This window comes from Calonectris borealis, chromosome 1 (genome assembly GCF_964195595.1).
Source record: "Calonectris borealis chromosome 1, bCalBor7.hap1.2, whole genome shotgun sequence".
In the NCBI taxonomy this organism is placed as follows: domain Eukaryota; kingdom Metazoa; phylum Chordata; class Aves; order Procellariiformes; family Procellariidae; genus Calonectris; species Calonectris borealis.
The window spans coordinates 216,765,324-216,784,197 of NC_134312.1; the positions used below are offsets into that span (position 1 = coordinate 216,765,324).

At 43.3% G+C, this 18,874-nt stretch overlaps 1 protein-coding gene across 9 annotated transcripts in view; it reads left to right on the top strand.

The window, feature by feature from the left end:
- Positions 1 to 18,874, top strand: part of PAK1 (p21 (RAC1) activated kinase 1) — a 104,441-nt gene that overhangs the window by 63,690 nt on the left and 21,877 nt on the right. For all 9 annotated transcript variants that reach the window (XM_075140312.1, XM_075140311.1, XM_075140313.1 and 6 more), the window contains 6 exons: positions 5,240 to 5,450; positions 11,181 to 11,281; positions 12,695 to 12,842; positions 13,947 to 13,984; positions 15,895 to 16,011; positions 16,346 to 16,520. In XM_075140312.1, the coding sequence (XP_074996413.1) occupies positions 5,261 to 5,450; positions 11,181 to 11,281; positions 12,695 to 12,842; positions 13,947 to 13,984; positions 15,895 to 16,011; positions 16,346 to 16,520 (769 nt within the window). In that variant the 5' untranslated portion in view covers positions 5,240 to 5,260. The remainder of the gene's footprint in view (positions 1 to 5,239; positions 5,451 to 11,180; positions 11,282 to 12,694; positions 12,843 to 13,946; positions 13,985 to 15,894; positions 16,012 to 16,345; positions 16,521 to 18,874) is intronic.

Sequence of the window (18,874 nt, forward strand, 5' to 3'; positions counted from 1 at the left end):
GGTGGAGGAAAAGGACAGCTCTTGCCTCTTTTTCAGGTGGAACATGTGCCTTTCCTTCAATGTGAGACTGTGTTTGAGACTTAGTCCCACATAAAGTAATAAAGAAAAAACGAATGAGTGTCTTTTCATCCTGTGTCGAAACCCAGCTGGTAAACGCTGCTGTTAATTTTCTGCTGGGATTTGGATGAAAGCACGGCACACGGGGAGGGAATCTGCTGCCTGCAATGTGTTTGAGCAGAGCAGGGGACGGCCCCAGCTCCTTCCCACCGGGGCAGTGCAAGGAGGAAGAAGGAGATTTTAACTCTGTGTAGGCAGGAGCAAACTCTAGTGGAAGGGTGCAGGGATAAAACACTTGTTCCGATTAGGATCAACTCAATTAAAGGTCAAGACTCCTTCTGCCTTTTTTGTGGGCAAGACACCCTTTCCTCACACTGGCAACAACAGAAAAATAGCATCTTGGAAAAATGTGAGATTTCCTTCTGGTAGTAGGCAGAGAGGGAAAAACAGTTGCTGAGCATCTCCCTCTCCCCTCTCTTGTTTAATATAGTTTAGTCATCTGTAAGTTGTAGTGAGTAACTTACAGCCACTGTCTTGCCAGACTGCATGAATTATAGATAGCTCTTTTATGAGTTTTCGTGTTGACTCCAGCAATTAGTATGCGTTGGACATAGTTATCTTTATGGCATCTACAGTAGTGTAGGTTTCAGCTCCTCTGACTTTTTAATTGCTTTCTGTTTTAGCAATCAGTCATCTGCCTGTCTTGCTAAGGAATGCAAAGAAAACACAACCAGCTTGGTAGAAACTTATAGTTCAGTGTGGAGCATCAGGTTTAAAATGATGTGGTTTACCAGAAGATAAAAATTACATAAATAGAGGATCTTTTTTCCTTTTTTTTTTTTTTTTTTCTTTCACACGTGTGTGTGTGTGACACACAGTAGTGCCAGAAGGTTCCACATATGTTGGGGTCCCACTCTGGTAGATGAACGGCTCAGGAGCCTGTGCCTGTATTACAGTAAAGCTACAGGCATAAACTTCATGATTTTGAGCCATATCTACTTAATGCAGATCAGCAGACCTGCGTGGATCTTTGCACGTCTGTGTACTCTGAACTCTTGGTCGCTGTTGGCACCTGTGGGTGCCATCTTCTGTTCAGTACCTCCGCTTGCTCTGTCTTGAACGGCCAAGTGGTTTCCTGAGTCTCTTCTCCCCTTGTGCATGGTTGTCTGTCAGTCCTTCCTGTCTGCAGAAGTGTTTTGTAGGTGTGAAAGGAGAGTTTGTCAGGTCTGCTGTTCGTTTCTGTTGAGGCTGGGGTAATCTAATTTAGATAACTTCTAGCTTCAAAAGTTAATGAGGAGGAGCAGGAAGCATTTGAAAGCCACCGTAACTTGACTTATGGCAGTCACAGGTTGCAGTATGTAATAAAATTTTTATTTTTATAAGTACTGTGTGCTGAAACAACTCTAACTTTCAGTACTCCCAAACGGCTGCAGAAACAATAGTCCTACATCACGACTATGCCTTCCTAGTGGTGTTTGTGGGGTTTGGTTTGAGTACTGGTATTTTAATATATATAGTAGTTGAGAATAATTGTGTCTGCAGCTAAAACATATTCCCTCATCTGACTGCAGTTGAAAAGTTCATGTGCTGTTTCATTGCTTCCACTGTTCATTTAATCATACCGTGGAAACATAAGATTAATTTCTCAAAGCAGAGTCGTGCTGGTGTGAAGAAGGAAATAACTCGGTCCGGTGACGCCTTGCATTCCTGTTAGGATGGATCGCGCCGAGCAGAGTGACTCACTTCAGTGGCGTAGTGCTGATGTTATGCCGGCTGGTGAAGCAATTGCCTGCTGCTCTGAATTTGAGCAGGGCCTGCACAAGGAGGGTTGTTTAAAGCCTGCTTACATGTGAATTGGCAGGAGATTATTTTAGGAAGAAGAGAATTTGCACAGTCAGCTAGGCTACGGTGAGGGAGACGGCCGCCCTCTGTAACCGCTCGTATGGCTCCGGTATCACTCTCAGCTCTGCTGCAAAGCCCTGGAGAGGTGGGTGTAATTCTGTCGGGACAGAAGCCAACATAAGTTTAAAGTTTAAACGATGTTGGGTTTGAGGGTAGACTGTGTCTCTATTACAGTGGGAGGACTCATGTAAGCAGGCTTTTTGTTTTCCCTTTAAATATATAGTGGGAAGAGGCTCTTGGGAACTCTCTAGAATAGTGCTGCTGTTACAGGGGATAACTTCTGTAGAACAAGCCTCTTAATTTTTTGGGTTTAAGGATTTCTCACACCTCCCATCTCCAAACAGATGAAATACCTGTTGTAACTCCCGACATAAGACTTTCATGAGGAGAAAGGTCTGGGAGCTTGAGTGATGGAGAATAAAGGAGAAGGTGTATTGTAGGCTTTGCCCACGTGAAAGTTGCAGTTATCAAATAGGTGTAAAACAATATTGTTTGTTAAACGATGTAACTTCTCAACAGTTACTTGGTCATTCAGGGAATAATGTAAGATAAACAAGAGCTTGTACTGCCAGTTTCTAGCCCTGCGGTAAAACAGCAATTTACTTGTGCTCTATCCTTTCCGACTGAGGGATTTTGAAAAACCCTCTTATATTGAAGAAACTGTGAGCAGATGTCCCTGGGGTTTTGCACTGGTGGAACTGAGAGCGAGGATGCTTGACATCCAGAGGTTTTTCTTATGTTTTCGTGGTCTTTTTTTTTTTTTTTTTTTGCTTATGTTCTTTTTCCTTCCCCCAGTGCTAGGCCAGCCTCTGACTGTAAACTGGGGGGCGTTTCTTCCTCTTCTCACTTCTTTTTCTCCAGCCTGGAGCTATTCTCTTCCTTGTACCACCCTTCGGTCTGATGTTGCATCCATTCTCCCATACACTAAACATTACTCTGTCCCCTGCTTAGTCCCGTGCCTCTGACAGCAGGTAGCAAGCACCGATTCTCACCTCTCTGCTCGGTGGGAGAGGGACCCGGCAATGAGGCAGTCTCCCCTGCCATCTCAGCCATGCCTGCAGCTCCAGGAAGTCTGGCCGGTGGGGGAATCTTTGGATGCACCTTTATTCAAACCCCTGTGGGTGTAAACCAGGGTGTTACAGCAGCAAATGTGGTGCCCGCTCCTGGGGGAGGGCCGTTTGGCAGGCATACAGCTGCTAACATTAATTCTCCTTCTGCTTCCCTATTTGCAGCATATTCCTATTTAACCATTCTCATGGTTAAATAAGCATCAATGCAAAGAACGCAACTCTTATATGGCACTTCTGCTTATGTCGTTTCAAGTGCTTTAGTTGTGCCAGTTCAGTACTAGCCACTGACACTGCGATGTGCAAAGCCCATCAGTGAGACCTCAATATCTTCATGTTGCACAAGATATGTGCGCAGCAGTGGCTGCCAAATTCACCAGTTGGGTTTTAGTTTAGACTTTTTTCCACTGCTTAGACAGGGAGAGTAGTTGTTTGCATCACTTCATGGCTGGCACTCCAGCTGTCACTTAGTTCTGCTCCGTTTTATGCTGGAGAATGGCATGAGGTTGAAGCATGAGTGATGGGAGATGCACAGGGCACATGCCAGAACACACCCAGACAAATGCGCAGCTAATATCCCCCCACCCCTCCCACATGCCCATTAAAATCAATACCCCAAATGCTAGTCTGTCATTTAAAATTCCATTGCACAGTTGTGTTGGAAGGAAGCGGGGCTGGGGTCAAACCTCTTACAAAGTTCCCTGTGCGTGAAGCCTTACAGGCTGTGCAGTACTGCCAGCCCTCCCGTTTAAGAGCGAGTGTGAAGAAACTGGGAACCAAATAAGTGGAGGAGAAAGTGGAGCTGCAGACCAGCCACGGCTTGGTAGGCAACAGCTGGGGAACCGCTGCTTTCAGCAAAGTCTAACATGTTGCAACTCTGTGCCTTCTGCAGGCAGCATTTGCTCTTCTTAACTCCCTGCAGCTGCGAGAGCAGAGTGCCCTGGGTCCAAATCTTTCCAGTTAACGCTGAGCATCACTAGCTTGGCCAAAGAAGACTTTGAAGACTGGCAGGGTGGTGTTGTGTAGTCGTAGAACCGTCGTGTGGTTGTGGGATCTGTTTGGAGTGTGACCCAGTGTGGTTCCTCTGAGTCTGGCCTGTGGAAAAGCAGCTCCCTGGAAGCCAGCAGCGATCTCGGATCTCAACTTTGAAACCGGACTTCTCACTTGCGGAGACCAAAACGCTTTTGACTTTCTGCCACCCAATAATTCTCCCTGAGCGAAACATATTCCCTTACTGCTTGTGAAAATCGTAAAGCTGTTGAACTGCTTTTTCCACCCAAACAAAAACTGTTCCTGCTTTGGTCTTTGTTCTGCAGTTAACTCCCAACTTTCTTTTGAGAACATAATGCAGACAAATTCCAGTTTCCAGAAGGATCTTGCTGCAGCCAGGCTGTGTTTGGAGTAATGCTGATCTCATTTGGGTGGAACAAGCTAGTTGTGGCAGAATAATCTATTACCCTGTTCCAAAGCTTCCGTCTTTAAATCCGCACAGCAGGGATTATTTGCTTAAGGATTTATGTGTGTGTTGGGGATCTAGTTTTGTTTGACCCTTCCAACAGAACAAAATGCAGTCAGCTTTCCAGTGGTTTGAATTGTGCCTGAAGTGTGCCACTACCGTGGAAAGGCCAGGGCCGGGCTGGGACCAGCGAGGGCTGCGGCACTGCATATGAGGTGACGTGGGTACAGCTCTGCAGGTTCCCGGCCATCTCTGCCTCTGAACCAGTTCAGCAGCTTTTTAGCAAAGGAGCCCGAGTGGCTGCATCGAAACCCTTTGTGTGCAAACTTCAGTCTTTCTGCATCATGCTGTGCTGGAGACTGATCAAACATTTTGACGTTTTTAGTGGAACTAGTCTGGATCTGAGAGGTTGTATGAGCTCGGGAACTTGTTGGCTCCTCTTGGGTATCTTTGCTACATGGTGTTTACTGCTCTTTCCCCCCACCCTACACCTCTGCTCCATGGTTTGCTTGAGAATTTGCTGTATCCTGAAATAGGCTTTTCTTGATGATCAAGAACTCAAAACGCTTGAACATAGTCTTGTTACAGAAAAAATTCGGAGCTTGTGTAGAATTTGTCTTGCCGACACTTGGTCTGTGTTGATATGAGGTTACCGGCTAATCTGCAAATACCTGCATGTGGTTTATTTGACAGTGTGTGATTCTAGTTTACAATAAATAAATAAATAAGGCTTCTTATTTCTTTTTCCTATTCCTAGTAACGGCCTCCCCAACTGAAGATGTCTAACAATGGAGTTGAAACAGAAGACAAACCGCCTGCTCCTCCGATGAGAAATACCAGCACTATGATTGGATCGGGAAGCAAAGATGCTGGGACTTTAAACCATGGCTCAAAACCTTTGCCTCCCAACCCGGAAGAAAAGAAAAGGAAGGACCGATTTTACCGATCTATTTTACCAGGAGATAAAAGTATTTTGTCTCTTCTTATAAACCTCCTGTCTGAATGTTGCTCTGAATGACCTTAGTTAAGCACCTGAGGTTTTAGAAAACATTGTGTGTTTGTTTCCTGCACAACTGTCTTGGTCATTTTGGGGTACATGAGGCGCTGGCTGTAGATCTGTTTTTTCTAATGATTAATCCTGCCACATTTAATCCATCCTGTTTACTCAGTTCTGTGCCTTTTTTTTTTTTCCTTCCCCTTAAATTATGAGAACAGTGTCCCTGAATACTAGGACTAGCTCTGCCACTTCCCAGCCTGACTTGTCCTTAATGATCTTGAAAAACATAAATTTTTGTACCAATTACAAGCTGGTCATTTAAAGCTGGCATTGGTAATTCCTTTGGTGGGGAGCAGGGGGAGGTCTTTTGCTTGCTTGTTGTTTTAAACAGCAAATAATTTGAGTTAAGCATGACTAACAGGCCATCTCCTGCCAGGCCTGTCATATGTTACTGCATGGTCACTTACTCCGTTCTACTGTTTGGGTCAGGCATTGTCTACTTGCTGTTAAGAATAAGCTGTTACTGCAAATTTTTGCACATTTCTTGTGAACTGAAGGAATTTTGTCCTGTTATAGGGACTGTAACAGATGGAAATGGAGATAGGAACTGTGAACTGTACATGAAATTCTAATTTTTAAGATCAGGATATTTTAAAAACCTCTATCTCTATCATATGAATCTTTTGAAGTGATGTAAGAAAAAAAAATCTTCATCCCCTAATATGTGCTGGTTTCTTTTTATATCTGACCTATTTTTTGGAGTTCCTCTTTCTAATACATCAGCTTTTTGTAGAGTCTGCATTGAAATGGTATCTGGACACTGGATAACTAAAGTCAAGCCTAGGTATCTTCAACTTCCTGGGCTTCAGGAGGGAGGCTCCCTCCTTAATTTTTGTTAGCGAAAAGTCTAATTGGAGTGACACTTCCACTAATTTACATAAGCAAGGTCTAGGTTCATTTTCTACAAAATATTGCAGCATTTGATATTATTATTCTCTGATACCTTCAGCAACTTTGGATTGTTTTACAAACATGGATTTTTGATTCTGCAATCCAGAAACCCATGAACTCCATGTTAAAAGTTTGCTGGATCTCGGTTAGAACTTGCCATTAGTAGTATTAATCCTAAAGAGCTGCAGGATTTTTGTGTTGGCTTACTTAAGGGAGTGGGGTTTTTAAACCTCTAGGCTCAGCAATTGCAGAGAACAAAGAAATCACCTGAAATTTGTAAGAGACTAAAAGAAATACAACCTGAAATGCTAGTTTGAACTGGATTTTAAAGGAGAGCTGCAAAAGTGAACGGTTCGTGTAAAATCAGCAGACAGGCTGCCACTGATTTGAAGATGCCTGCATTTACTGAAGATTGGCCAACATGGCAGATGCTTCGAGACATGAGAGATTTTTGTTTAGCCAAGCCCAGCAGAGCCTTCTGTTGCAATACACCTGCCCAAATGAGAATGGTTGCTTCTGTCCTCTAATTCCTGTCAAGCAAAAAATACCTTTAACACTGTCACCTTTGCTTCAGATTGATTGATTGATTGATTTTCATCTTATGAAAACTTCTTCTAATCTCATGATGACAATTAAATTCCCAGTGCCTCCTGCTGCTTAAATGTTAATGAAATTCCCAGGTGTTCTGGCAGTCTCTTTAGTTTGTGCCTGAAATAATTTGGGTGTTTTTTGTTAGTTTGGCTGGACTAAACGGGGAGTTGGTTTCCATTCAGTTAGAGGAATGTAATTTTGGGCAAATCCGTGACCTTTGGATCCTTACCCAGGGAAGCCCGTGATTTGTGCTTAACCTCTGCTGGGATTGCAAAAAGCCTGCGAGGATCTGAAATGCTCGGCGGTTATTTTGCTAGCAAATATGGATATGGGCTTTTATGCTGTAGCCCGAGAGCTGCTGAAGTTGATGCTGTAAATCCCTTCGGAGAAGTGGTAGCTCTTTACTCTGGGCAGGGAACAGTACTGGAATAGGCACTTTACGAAGGATGGGTGGGGAAGATGTTTGAAGGGGTTGTGCTTTATACAAAGCTGCAGCTCAATCACGTGGAGTCCTGCCGTGGAGCAGACAACAGACCTGTTGAGAGCTTATGGGTCCAGATCAGAGGGGAGGCCACAAGGGGGGGACATCTTGAGGGCATCTTTTACAGGTCACTGGGTCGAGAAGGGCAGTTCTCGCTGAAGGTGCTTTGGAAAGTGTCTTTTCCGTTGCGCTACCCCTGTGCACAAACAGAGCCATGGTGTAAAGAACACATGGGGCTTAAATCCTGGGCCTCATACATGTTTGCGCACTTCCATTGAGCTGTGTCCCCTTGCCAGGCTGCTCTGGAGGTGTCATGCTCTGCCTGCAAAATTTAGGATGTAATTTATAGTCCTGATTTCCTCTGTCCCAGCCTAAACCCCAAAACTGGTATTTAAAAAACCTGTCGGCTTAATACTGGGTGGGTCCTATCCAAATGGATGCAGAGCTTGCATGACTTGTTGCTTTCAACAGGAGTTGTGAACATCTGAAGTTTCTTGGGCTCAGGGCTCATCAGTGTCCTAGTTGAGGGTATGAATTTGGCCTGAATGTGGCACATTTAGCTCCTCTGAGCTTTGCTGAGCTCAGCTGCAGCTTCGCACAGAGGCAGGGTTTTACCCACAAGGTGACAGTTTGCAGTGCCCAGGAGCCCTTTCCGTGGTGACATGGGGAGCACTTTACTCAACCTTACCAGTGGAGACGACCTTTCTCTCCTCAGTATGCTTCAGGATGGGCTCACGAGCTTACTTCACAGTGGGACATTGTGCTTCCTAGTTGCAGCTCAAGTTGCCAGAGCATCATAAGGAAACTTCATGGGTGGCTCTTGTAACAGCGTCAAACGTGTGAGGTTTTGCATGAGAAGGTGGTAAGGTGTTTGTGGGAATAAAGCCCTTGATGGTAGCTGGGCCTTCTTAATCAGATATATGATTTCTCTTTTATTTATTTTTTTAATTTAAGATTCTTCAAGGCTTTTGACTCATTGCAAGGATAATATAATCACTGTAGAGGGGGAATTAAGTTTTAGCAAAACTGGGAGTGCCCGTCTCTTTAATTCTTTTTGTCTTATTCCTCCTGCTATGATATAAATATCTGCTGCAAAAAGCAATTATGTTATTAATGGTTTAATATGTTTAGGCTTTTAGATCTGTCAGATTTTGGATCAAAAGCTTCTGAAGTTCATTGTCCTCTGAGACTGCTGGAGGAAAATCGCTGAATTCATGTGCCAGCTTCATGTGCGATCACATGATGGTGAACTCAGTCTGGGTGCTCTAAAACCCTGAGTGTGGCAGGCAGGCAGATTTAAAAGAGTGTACAGAGCAATTATGGTTTCACCCGCTGTAACGTCATCGCTAAGGCAAAGTGATTTTAGCGTGAGTTTGTGGTAGCTGTCCCAAAGAGTTGTTGAGAGTCGGGGAAAATGCGAAGGGCTGAGAAACTGTAAGAAATGGTTGCAGGAAACTAAGATAATTAGGAGAACATTAACTGCTTCGGGGGTATGAAAACAACATAAGCCATAAATGCAGAAAAATCTCTTCCTGTTTCTATATTGCAGTGTAGCCATACTGAAACTCTCTACCTATGTGTTGAACGCTCCAGAGAGCTGGAGTGTTGATGTGACAGAGACCATTATGTTATTTAATCAGTCCCTCCAGAACTGTTTTTACTGCTCTTTGTAGCTGAGGCTCGTTCAGGCCATCATCTCCTGCTGTGGATAAGTTAGCAGTCAGCAGTCATCTCAGTTTGCTGGTTGAATGGATACTGGAACGGTTGGTTGCAGAGAAGTTTGTTGGGATTTGGGTGTGTGGCAGGGAGCTCAGGCTGTCTGAATGTAGAAATCAAAAAAACACTTAAGTGTATTGACTCCTGGATAGGAACTTAATACCCTTTAGCTTTTTTTAGGGATACATTCAAATCTGCTGTGGCAGTCGTCCTGGACCATGTGTGGGTGTGCAGTGCAGCACTCCTGCGTAGTGGTGGTAGTACAGGTGCCCTCTTCTTCCACACCTGGGGAAGGGCTTCTAGGCTGAGATGACACCTTACTCTTTGGCTTGGAGAAATGGACTGATCCTGTAGACAGGCCTATAGAATATGGTGCCTCTTACTGTTCTCTCTGCATCTCTTTTCCTCTTGCTTTCCATCCACCGCTAGTGCATGCAGCTTTTTCTGTATACCTGCTGGATGCAGCTGCTTGTTCCTTCTTTGGCAGGCCTCGGTGCTGCAGATGCTCACCATCTGCTAACCAGCAGCTGCTTCTGTCTCCTCCTAGCTCCCCCCTCTGTGGTGGCTCCTCCAGCATGGCAGCTTTCTCTCCTCCAACTCCTTGGCAACTCTGTCGCTCTTCTGCAATTCAGCTTCCCCCATCCCCTTTGTTTGAAAGAGGGATCGAAAACAATCTGTTCCATCTTTGTGTCCCAAATGGAGCATCTGATCCTTTTCTTTCTCCAAAATTACTCTGTGCAACAGTAACTCTGTAATGACACAGAGAATAGTGCCAGAGCTGGCACTGAAAGAAACAGGATTCATTCCTCTGGGGCAAGCTCTGACCACCTCTACGCCACTAACCACCAGCAGCGGCTTAAATAATTGCGACCTTGAGCATTACCCTCACAGGTTTCTGAAATACCTGGGGTTTGGCATTCATGTTGCCAAAAAGGCACAGGGGAATGTCAGCCACGAAACAAATTCTATTTGGCTTTAGATACAAAAGGTATCAACTGGGAAACGTAAGTGGTTTAGTCACCTTCTCCCAGCTCTGCTTATTTTATAACTGCAAGCAGCAGCAAATCCAAGTAGAACGTGGTTCTTCCTTAAATTGATCTTAATTTCTTGAATACATTAAATATTAAAAGGAAGGTGGAGTCCTTAATACATCATGAATATGGATGAACTTAATCCAAGGCATAACGACAATCTTCTTGTTTGAAGACCTGACTTGAAAATTTGCAGAGTGCATCTGCTTTGATTTATTTCCTTTCCTGTTTCTTCATGACTTCTGCTCCTCACCTGCCAGATTCTGCCCTCTTGCTCTGCATCTTCAAAGCTTGTTATTAAAACCACGTTTAGTTCATTTTGTGAGCAGGAGAATATAAATGGTTTTGCTCATACAAGATTTTGTAGCAGAAGCACACGTTATATTTGGGTTTTTTCATAAACTCTGTTTTGAGGATGTAAGATGAAGGAAGCAATTTATAAGTAGTATTTGTAGTTAATTTTGTCCTTGTGTTAATATAAGAGGCGAGCGTATATTTAACAGCACATAATTTTTTTTTTTAAAAGTTGCTTAAAACAACGAATAAAAAAAAGTGTTCAAAACTGCATGGCTCCAGCTTACTGCCACTGTCATGCTTTTGACTCTGACCTGTATAAGTTTGAGTGAATATTTTAGGTAAATAGCTCTTGTGCTGTTGAGTCTAGCCCTACCGGTTGATACTTGACATACCCAAAATATCAGTTTCCTTGTCTTATGCTTGTCATGTGTTACAGGACTTTGATTTTTGTTGTCCACTCACTGTGGCTGCTCTTAAGTGAGGTAACAAAGTTTTTTTGCGGTTGTCTGCCCCAGATCGAAATCCTATAACTAGCAAAAAGGGGGTGTGGTTGGGTAGGTAAATTGGAAGCTCTTGGGGAGATTTTAATTCTTGATGGATTTATGGATTTTGTTGTTGTTGTTGTCTCTTCCAGCCAATAAAAAGAAAGAGAAGGAGCGGCCGGAGATCTCCCTCCCTTCAGACTTTGAACACACAATTCATGTGGGGTTTGATGCAGTCACGGGAGAATTCACAGTAAGTGAATCTGGAGGAAAAGAGAACTATGTGGTTTGGCTTATTGCTGGGAGGAGCCAGGACCCATTAATCTTTTATATAGTGATGCTGGAGAGGCTATTACCATCATCTAGTTTGATCTCCTTTGAAACGCATCTGCAGAGGTTACCCACTAATTTCCACTGAGAGACTGTTTGTCAAACTTGGCACATCCCAGGAGCTCAGGCTGCCAGCAAACTTTTCCTTTCCTGTTTTTTTGGCTGATGTGGACAGCAAAACATGGTATATCTCTCCTCCCTTCCCCTCCCCTCCTCTTCTAGAGCTGGGTTAGGTCTACGGCATAGTCTGTGTCTGCCAAATGGGACTGTGAGAGTTCCCCTTTAGGGGAGACACAACTGTGCATAACTATTTATGACAGAATGTGTATGTGCTGTCCTAAGGCTAAATGGCAGATGCTTTTATGCGTTTTTTTTATTGACATGCAAAATACTGGGAAGACAGAGTTGTATTTCATCATATTTTTCTTCTTAATTTGATTATGAGATAGTATTTAATAACAGAAGAAGTTGTTTGCGAGCAAGCTGCTTTTAGCTATCCTTATGCTTCTTTTTCAGGGACTTTGCTCAACTCTCTGAATCGTGTGTACAGTTGTGTTTTGCATGTCAGCCTCTAGTCTTGCCCAAGTTAACCTGGATGTACCAGTGGGGCATTACCTGAGCGGTGTATCCAGCCATCCTTTTGAACAGGGAGGGTAACTTTATCGATAAAGGATCCCAGTTACTTGCCACTCCGTCTATACAAACTGTTATTCTTGCTGGTGGTGAAAGGCACAAGTCAGGTTGTACTTCAGATGTATTTCTTTTCTGGCTGAAATGATGTCCCTGTAACAAAATTCTGAGCTTCATATGTGAGGTTAACATCTCTGCTTTCCCAGCTCTGGTTACAATAGCCACCAAACCACTATTATCAAAGAACTCTAGTGCTACAAGAAGACCCAAGTGAATGTTGCATGTTCGTTATCCTAGACGCTATACAGTGTATGTTGCTTCTGTAGTCTTTCTTGCATATACGTAAATATGTGTATACTTGTGCATAAAGGTTTTTTTTTTCCTTGAGGCCCTTAGCGAACTGCAGCATTTGGGTCTGCTCCTTTCTGTCTTTTGAGTTTTGGTCTTCAAAGGACCTGGGACTCACCCAGAGCCTGTGAGCAGAGTGGCATTTACATGTCCATGTAAGAAACATGTGACTTGTAACACAGACAGTGGCTAGGAAGGTATCGATCCACCGCGTCTTTTTTTTCCTCTCCTCTTTTCTCCCTATTTCCCTCACAGCACTGAGTAACCCCAGAAACTGTGGCAGAACTGCAGCGGGTGGTGTGTGTTCTGTGAACAATGTTAGGCTGATTGTGAGCTGATGAGCTACATCTCTCTACAGGGAATGCCGGAGCAATGGGCGCGTTTACTGCAGACTTCCAACATCACCAAGTCAGAGCAGAAGAAGAACCCCCAGGCAGTGCTGGACGTGTTGGAGTTTTACAACTCGAAGAAGATCTCCAACAGCCAGAAGTACATGAGTTTCACAGGTACACGGTGATCATCTCATACAGCTGCTTTGTCCAACTTTCAATCAGTCACTGCATGTGGGGTTCCTTTCATTTAATCAACAAGGAAATCTTTTCAAGGAAAATGTGAATGAGATTCTCTGGCTGCTCAAGCACCCCTCTTCCTTTAAAATGCTGGTCTATTAATCCTGATGCCCAGCGTACCTGCAAAAGAGGAGGTCAGTCAACTGGCTAAATCCCAAAAACACAGGTTTTCTGAAGCTTACAGCCAGCATCTGGAAGGCAGATCCCAGAGGGCTGGTGTTGGGTTCCAAGTGGTGAAAATTCCTGGAGAAAACAGGCAGCTAAATTTTGTACCAGTTTCATGGGTGTGGATGTTGCTTCATGCATGCTTGGGGTGAGGGTCTCTCTGCTCCTGTCTGCCGTGATTGAGGATTATGCCCAGGTGCTTGATAACTGCTGGCTGGATTCCTCTAAAAACCAAAGCTACCAAGGTTTTCTATGGATTACCTGCCCACTGGAGGACTTCTGCAACCACCACTCTTTTTCCCTTTCAACTCTAACTCCTTCCCTTTCTAAATATTAATCCCTGCTTTGGTTCTTTTTAAGAGGATAGAGCCATATCACCAGAACTGGTATTAATTAGGAAGGCTCCAGGCAGGGATAAAAGCACAAATCTTCCCCATATGTGCCTGGATAGTCAAACAAGAAGCCCACCAGTTAACTCATGGGGTCCTCTGTTGCTATTCCAAGAAGTTTAGGTGGCTGAGACTGAACATCTTGCAGGTCTTGGGCTAGCTGCAATGCCTCTGCTCGTGATTTAGCCCATTGAAAATATTTTGTGTATATGGATGGAGGACAGTATTCATTCAGGTGTTGCTCTGGGAAATTCCACCCTCCTGCAGTAGGGATTTGGGACCTCTGCATTTATCTGCAGAATTTTTTACCCTTTATTCCCATATCTGCCGGGTGTCAGCTTGTTCTGGGGAGCTGAAGGTAATGCCTAGGTTTGGGAGCAGCCTTTTTTCCTGCCCCTTCCGAAGGGAGCTTGTCACTTTCTCCTCTCCCCACTGCTGCCTGCGTTTACAACTCATTTATAATGGCATTACTATCTGTCTCTTTCAGATAAATCGACAGAGGATTACAATTCATCGAACACGTTGGTAAGCCTTATATTCACGTTCTGTCTCGAGTTAAAGTAGTTAACTACATGTAAACTTTTAGTTTGCTTAGTGTTTTAAAATCTGAACTCTATATATTTATATAATGAATACATGTTTATAAAAACATGTATTTTCACTTTTTTTTCAACTGGGGGAGAATCAAGTAGGCAGGAGTAGCTTTTATTAGTGAATAGTGAATTAGTGAATAGAAATTAGTGAATTAATGAATAGAAATAGTTCTGTTTTCATAGAAGTTGATCTGTTCCTGTACCTAGAATTGATAACTGCTCTGCTTTCAGGTTTTGTGTGTCTCTATAAACATCTGTGATATAACAAAGTTTAATTACTAACCTGCAAGGTCTGATTGACCAAAACTAATCTTGATTAGTGTTGATTAACCAAACTAATCTCCAGCAGAAAAGGAAATATAAGGTTCTCCTCCTCTCTGCTTGACCTTTACTCCTGTCCTTACCAGGGCAGGCACCACTCCTGTTTGCTTTGTTAGGAGACACGATACATTTCTGTATGTGTGTGTGAGATGGAGGAAGCAAAACCTTCAATTTAAGATGTTTCATAAAACCCCACAATTCCCTCATCTCTTGTTTTCTCACTGCCATACCATTATCTAGAGTTGGCTTGTTCTGCTCCCTTCCGGAGGCAGCGTATTCAGATGTGACCGTTTAGGACTCTCTGTGAAAAGAAGAAGAGAATGTTTCTGCTGTTGTTTGTTATTACATGTCATTGTATGTCAATCCTCAGGCGTTTAGAATATCTGAGGCTGTTGGATTTTAAAGTAAATCCTGAAAAAAGCAGCAGTTACCAGTCTACTGAGACAGCCTGATTATGGAAGACACTGGGTAACCTTTAATTTTGGGGATATTCAGGAAATTCCCAGTATATAAGTGTGTTTTCTTGTTGCTTTTAACGGGCTAAGCTTTTGTGTTATGTCAAGTGCACTTCAACGATTATATGCCAGGATGCTGGTGACTCCAAGTATTTTAGCTTCAGTGAAATACTACATTGTTTTCCCCCTCTTTCAGAGAGAACTTTATTTTAATACTTTTTCCCCTGCCGCTGTTAGGGAACTGATAATGCACAAGCAGAACTGGTCTAGTGGGTTGAGGATCTTGCCAAGTTTATTTTGAAATATTTGTAGTGTAAAGGATGCCATGAACTTCAAATCCAGTTTCAAATTTAAAAGGTTAAAAGCGACTTTGATTTCTAATCAAAATATTGCAAAAAATTCCAGATAATTTTTTAATCACTTATAAAACATTTTCTTTTTAAATTATTGTTCCTATTTTTCATAAAATTTTCTTTTAGAAAGCAATTTTAAAAGGGATTTGAAAAGATTGTACCAGCTTCTGCTTCCAAAAACTCTCTTTACTTAGTTCTCAGTTGTAATACCAAAGATGATGTTATCTTGACCTCCCAACTTTTAGAGAAAACATTAAGATTTTGATGCAAATTAAAATTTCCAATCTGCATGACTGGGGTTTGAAGCAAGCAGCAAAACAAAAGGGGCAACATGAATAGGGACAGATATTTCCAAACCCAGATGTTGTTCCCAGAATTGCTGGGCCTGCCGTGTGGGTGTGGGGAAGGCAGTGAGAGAGCCCAGGTGGGTCTCAAGTCCGTGGGAAGAGGATTGCCATCACACAGGCAGATGACAAGCTCTGTCTGAACAGTTGCGTCAGGCAGTGCTGGACTGCGCCTCTGTTTCCCACAAAGGCTCAGGATCTTTGGGGTTCGAATTTTTCAGATATTGTAACTGGCTAACCTGTTCTGATTATTATTTTTCTGCACTTGCTTCAATGCAGTCTCTGTTAGGAGCTTAATCCAATGTTTGTGATTTTGCTTATAAGAAGTGGTTGGGTTTTTATTTTTGCTATTTTTGTAACCACACACAGAATGTGAAGGCTGTCTCTGAGACTCCTGCAGTTCCCTCAGTGTCTGAAGATGAAGATGATGAAGATGATGCAGCTCCACCCCCTGTGATAGCTCCACGACCTGAACACACAAAATCTGTGAGCAGAAATACTTCCTTCAGTCCCTGCCGCCGCAGTCACGGTTGGGTCTTGACTGTGGCTCCTCATCCACGCAGCGTGGCTCAGTGCTGAGCCCTTCTTGGGAGCAGGAGGGAGGAGGTGGGAGCCGTTCCTTCTGGCAGAGCACCTTTGTATTATCACCTGCCTAGTTGGGGGGGGCACAAGAGAGTCCTTGCTTGGTGACGTTAGCTGTTAACAAAGTAGCTATAGAAATGCATACCTGACGACAACGAGAACAATAACAAGATGAACAGAAGCGTTTAAGTGTTCATCTGATTTGTTTTAATATGTATATTTTTCTCAACAAAATTAGATATACACCCGCTCTGTGATAGACCCGCTTCCTCCTCCTACCAGAGATGTGGCGACCTCTCCTATTTCTTCTCCCTCGGAAAACAGCACAACAGTGCCTGACATGCTGGTCAGGAACACGGAGAAACAAAAGAAAAAGCCAAAAATGTCAGATGAAGAGATCTTGGAAAAATTAAGTATGTCCTTTTTTTTTTAAAAAAAAAAAAAAAAGTAAATTCCAGGTCCTGCTGTGTTGATTTCTCAAAATCTTAATACGCTGAAATGTTTTGTTATTCCCATTTTGAGATCCCTTACTGAAGACACTGCATTGTGACTGTGTGCCAAAATTGGGGGCAGATGTAAGGGGGAGCGTAAATGTGAGCTGAGCACCTGTGATACCAACTGAAGTCCCTGGGGAGTTACAGATCCTCAGGCTCTGCAAAACAAGCGCTGAATAAGTAACATCTACTTAACTATGAAGTCTGAGATTGTTCCACATCTTGATATTCTGCAGCTCTGGAGCGTGGATGATTATATTGAAATGTTAGATGTAAAGCGAGTAGAGCTTCCTACTGTGTCTAAAAGACAGAGGGAAAATTAATGCATCCCCAGGTTCACCTTCCACGATACCATGATGTAAAGTGCCTGACTTGGTTATTTTTAAGTGCCCTGATATTGTGTGGGTACCCAAATTTGTAGTCGTTTCTGAGAAACATGTCTCTCTGTTGTGTCCTAGTGTCTTTAACAGTCCCTACCTTCAGTTCACGGGTCTTCTAAAGTGCTCCCTGCTGCCTGGTATTTTTGGGTTATGCTGTGGCATATCCAACAGCTGAACCAGCTCTTCTGTGTAACTGATTATTATCCTCAGCCTGGGCCAGTTTTTATTAGGGTAGAGCATTTCTCATTCTTTGAAGTACTAATCCTGTATTAATTACATACATGCCTTGCTTGTCAGTTGATATAAATTGTGTTAGCACCCCTATGGTCAGGCTGGTCTCCTCGGTTGAGGGTATACCCCTGAAGATCAGTATTTTATGAAGCAAAAACTAGTAGCTAGATGAAGGAAAACCTAATCTGAGGATATAACTTTAAAAAAAAAAAAAAAAAAGTTATCTGGATACCTCATTCCTCTGAATAAAGCCTAAATTGAATTGATGACATGTTAACTGGAACTGCTTGCTATTGGAAAACTTATACCCATTGTTTCAAAACAGCAACTTCACTCACTTAATGAGCAGGACCTTTCTATCATTAAGGATTCAAGCCATTTTTGTGACCAGGTAGGCCAAGCAGGGACTGTGGCAGGAAAAAGGTCCTATTCTAATACAAATACACTCACTTCTGTGATGAAGAGAAATGGAAGTGACACTCTTAAGAGTGTCGGGTAGCAGATGCACCTTCTGACACCTTGCTTGCTCCAGCGAGTGGTGTTCAGTGCTGAACTGATTCTTTAGCATTGAGGGGTTTCATTATAAATATACAGGCGTGTGAAGTTCAGTGGCTGCTGTTAGGTGTCAGGTTCTAGATGTGGGCTAGTCAGAAATATGTGATGAAGTTTAATCCTGTTGTAAACTGATGTTTTTTCCACTGAGGGCAGTGGAGTTGTACTTGTGCAAAGACATGCAACCGTTTCATGTTTTGGTTTGACATGTGAATAAAATGACTAAAATCTTAAAGCATATATATATTTACACATACTGAAGATGAGCAAAGGTTAAAAGGAAGCTGATAAATCTCCACCTCTTAGCATTAACACAGCATTGGTGCAAACAGTAATGAATCCTTGCCTGACTTTTTGGGAGGTAGGAAACATTACCCCATTTTACAGATGAGAGCATTAAACAGGGCAAGATTTGTACCTGCCTCTTGCCACTGCAGCACTGTCCTGTCACTGCTGTGGGGAAACACTTGCCTGTCTCACAGTCTGAACTTGTAGCCTGTGTTAGGATTTGGGGGAAAGTTTACGAACATTTGTTCAGAAATGCATGTCCTCAGCAATGCCGACAGCATTGCTTCTGTATTTGTACAGTGGGGTTTCTGTAGTCAGATTTCTCTTCCTGCCCTCCTCCAAACATGGACCGTATTCCCTTCCTTACCTCTGTCTGCCCTAAACCCTGTGAGGTTGGCTGCTTTCCAGCGGTCTGAAAATAGCCGGCTCTTACTCTGCTTGCTACTGGATTTCTTGGCCTAATGACCGTGAGCAGTTTCTTTGCCAGTATACATCTGTTTAGGCTCAGCCCTAGACCCCTGTGAAAGCAGCACCATATGTTGGCAGCTTGAGTGACTTGCAAACTCCAACTCAGATGCAGCGCTGCATCCCTTGATCCTATTAGCCACCCCGGTGCTGTCAGAGAGGAGACTTCCCAGCTGAGCTCTAGGAACTGTTGGCTCTGATTTCTTCAGCCTAAAAAGGGTGCGATTCCTGCCTGCCGTAGGGGTGTTATGAATATCACTTAATGTTTGCAGGGAGCGTTGAGTTTCAGTGATGCTCCTTTTGTCAGCTTCTCCGGTTTACCCCTTGGCATCCCGCCATACAATTCGCAGGACTCCA